The following is a 1,881-nucleotide window of genomic DNA, read 5'->3' on the forward strand; positions in this document are numbered from 1 at the left end:
CATGCCAACAATCATAATTCAATTTTGTGAAGATGTTTCCCAATAAATGGACTGATAAGCAAAAGTTTGACAGATAGAAATGTTGAAAATGAGAAATTCACATAAAAACCATGGTGTATTTGAAATTCACATTTCTTTACGAATTTCAGCAATTTACGACCTAAATACATACATATTTCAAAATACAAATAAATTTGGCTTCACTATTGTCCACCAATAATACTGTACATTATTTATTAAATGCACAAGAATTAAAATTTACCAAGTTGCTGTTGTGCTCAGGTGGAAGTGTAATTGCCCAGGTTGCATCTGTTCACTTGTCCATTGTCTATTTTTCATTGTCTATCCAATGTGTTATTGAATGTATTATTTCTGAGTTTCCTTAACCTCTTGGTCCAGAAAATAAAAGGTTAAAGGTTCTTACTATGAGTACTTGAGCTGGGAATGAGTAAGCCTTGTAAGAACAATTGCACCTCTTTACCCATATTCATTCTCATATGAACCAAACCTAAATTTTGAGGAAGAAGGATGAGCTATATACTGTACATTATTTGTCTTAATCTGCTAAATATGAGTAGGCGAGTCCAAGCGTGAAGCCTAATGTTTGACACTGTTACATAGTTACAGACGTAAGAATGCGCAATGCTCGCATAATGATCCGTTTCACCTCTTTGTTCCTTAGGCTGTAAATCAGTGGGTTCAGCATTGGTGTCACCACAGAATAAAGGATAGAGGCCACCTTGTCTAGTTTCACATCGGCACTGGAAGAAGAGCGTAAATAAGAAGAAAAAATTGCACCAGCGAAGATGCAGACGCACATGAGATGTGAGGAGCAGGTGCTGAAGGCTTTCTGCCGGCCCTCAGAAGATTTAATGCCTAAAATTGTATGAATAATGAGAATATATGAGACCAGAATAATGACCACACACCACATGCCAGAAGAAGCTACAATGGAAACAGTTAACATATTACAGGAGAACGTGTCAGAGCAGGAGAGTTTGTACAGAGAATGCGTGTGACAATAGAAGTGGTCTATAAGGTTTGACCTGCAGAACCTGAGACTGAACACACAGCTGGTCTGCACCGATGACTGCAGGAAGCCACTGGAGGTGACAAAGAGAACAAGATATAGACATTTTGTCTTGGTCATTATAGACACATAGTGAAGTGGTTGGCAGATAGCAGCGTACCGGTCATAGGCCATGTTGGAGAGAAGAAGAGCTTCAGTAAATCCTAAGGCAGCAAGGAAATAAAACTGTAGGGCGCAGCCCATGAATGAGATGGTCTTACATTCAGAAATGAGGTCATGTGTCATCTTAGGAGTTATAACTGAGGAGTAGAATATATCCACCAGAGAGAGGTAGCTCAGGAAGAAGTACATCGGGGTATGGAGGGTTGTGCTGCTATAGATAATTGCCATCATGCCAACATTTGCCAGAAGGGTCACCGTATAAATGTATAAGAAGAGTATGAAGAGGAACGGGGCAAGGATACCATTATCAGTTAGTCCTGTAAACACAAAGACCTTCACCTGGGTCTTGTTTATGACGTCCATATTAATCTCTGTAGGGGAGAAAATGTAAAATGTGTGAAGAATATAAGACACTTCCATTCACATATCAAAATAAACGTTTTCAACATTAAACCAGCTTTTAATACAAATGTATCTCTATCATTAGGGTAAATTTACTATCATTCAAGTTCAGTCTAGATTGCATTTTTGGGCGTAAAATGTATATCGGTAATTTAGGAAACACAAAACACAGCAGAGTTTGCTCAAATACACATGAGAAACCTAGTGCAGAGTTTGCTGATAAGGAACATAGATACAATATTTTACATGTTACTTTTAATTTATATTTAAAATTACGGTTAGAACGA

At 37.9% G+C, this 1,881-nt stretch overlaps 1 protein-coding gene across 1 annotated transcript; it reads right to left on the reverse strand.

The window, feature by feature from the left end:
* Positions 1-613: 613 nt before the first annotated feature.
* LOC146073504 (olfactory receptor 5AP2-like) lies at positions 614-1,555 on the reverse strand. The gene has a single exon (XM_083180681.1). It carries the CDS (start codon positions 1,553-1,555, stop codon positions 614-616), a length of 942 nt encoding a protein of 313 aa, XP_083036807.1.
* Between the last annotated feature and the right edge of the window lie 326 nt (positions 1,556-1,881).

The sequence above is a fragment of the Crinia signifera genome, chromosome 4, assembly GCF_055691185.1.
Source record: "Crinia signifera chromosome 4, ASM5569118v1, whole genome shotgun sequence".
In the NCBI taxonomy this organism is placed as follows: Eukaryota; Metazoa; Chordata; class Amphibia; order Anura; family Myobatrachidae; genus Crinia; species Crinia signifera.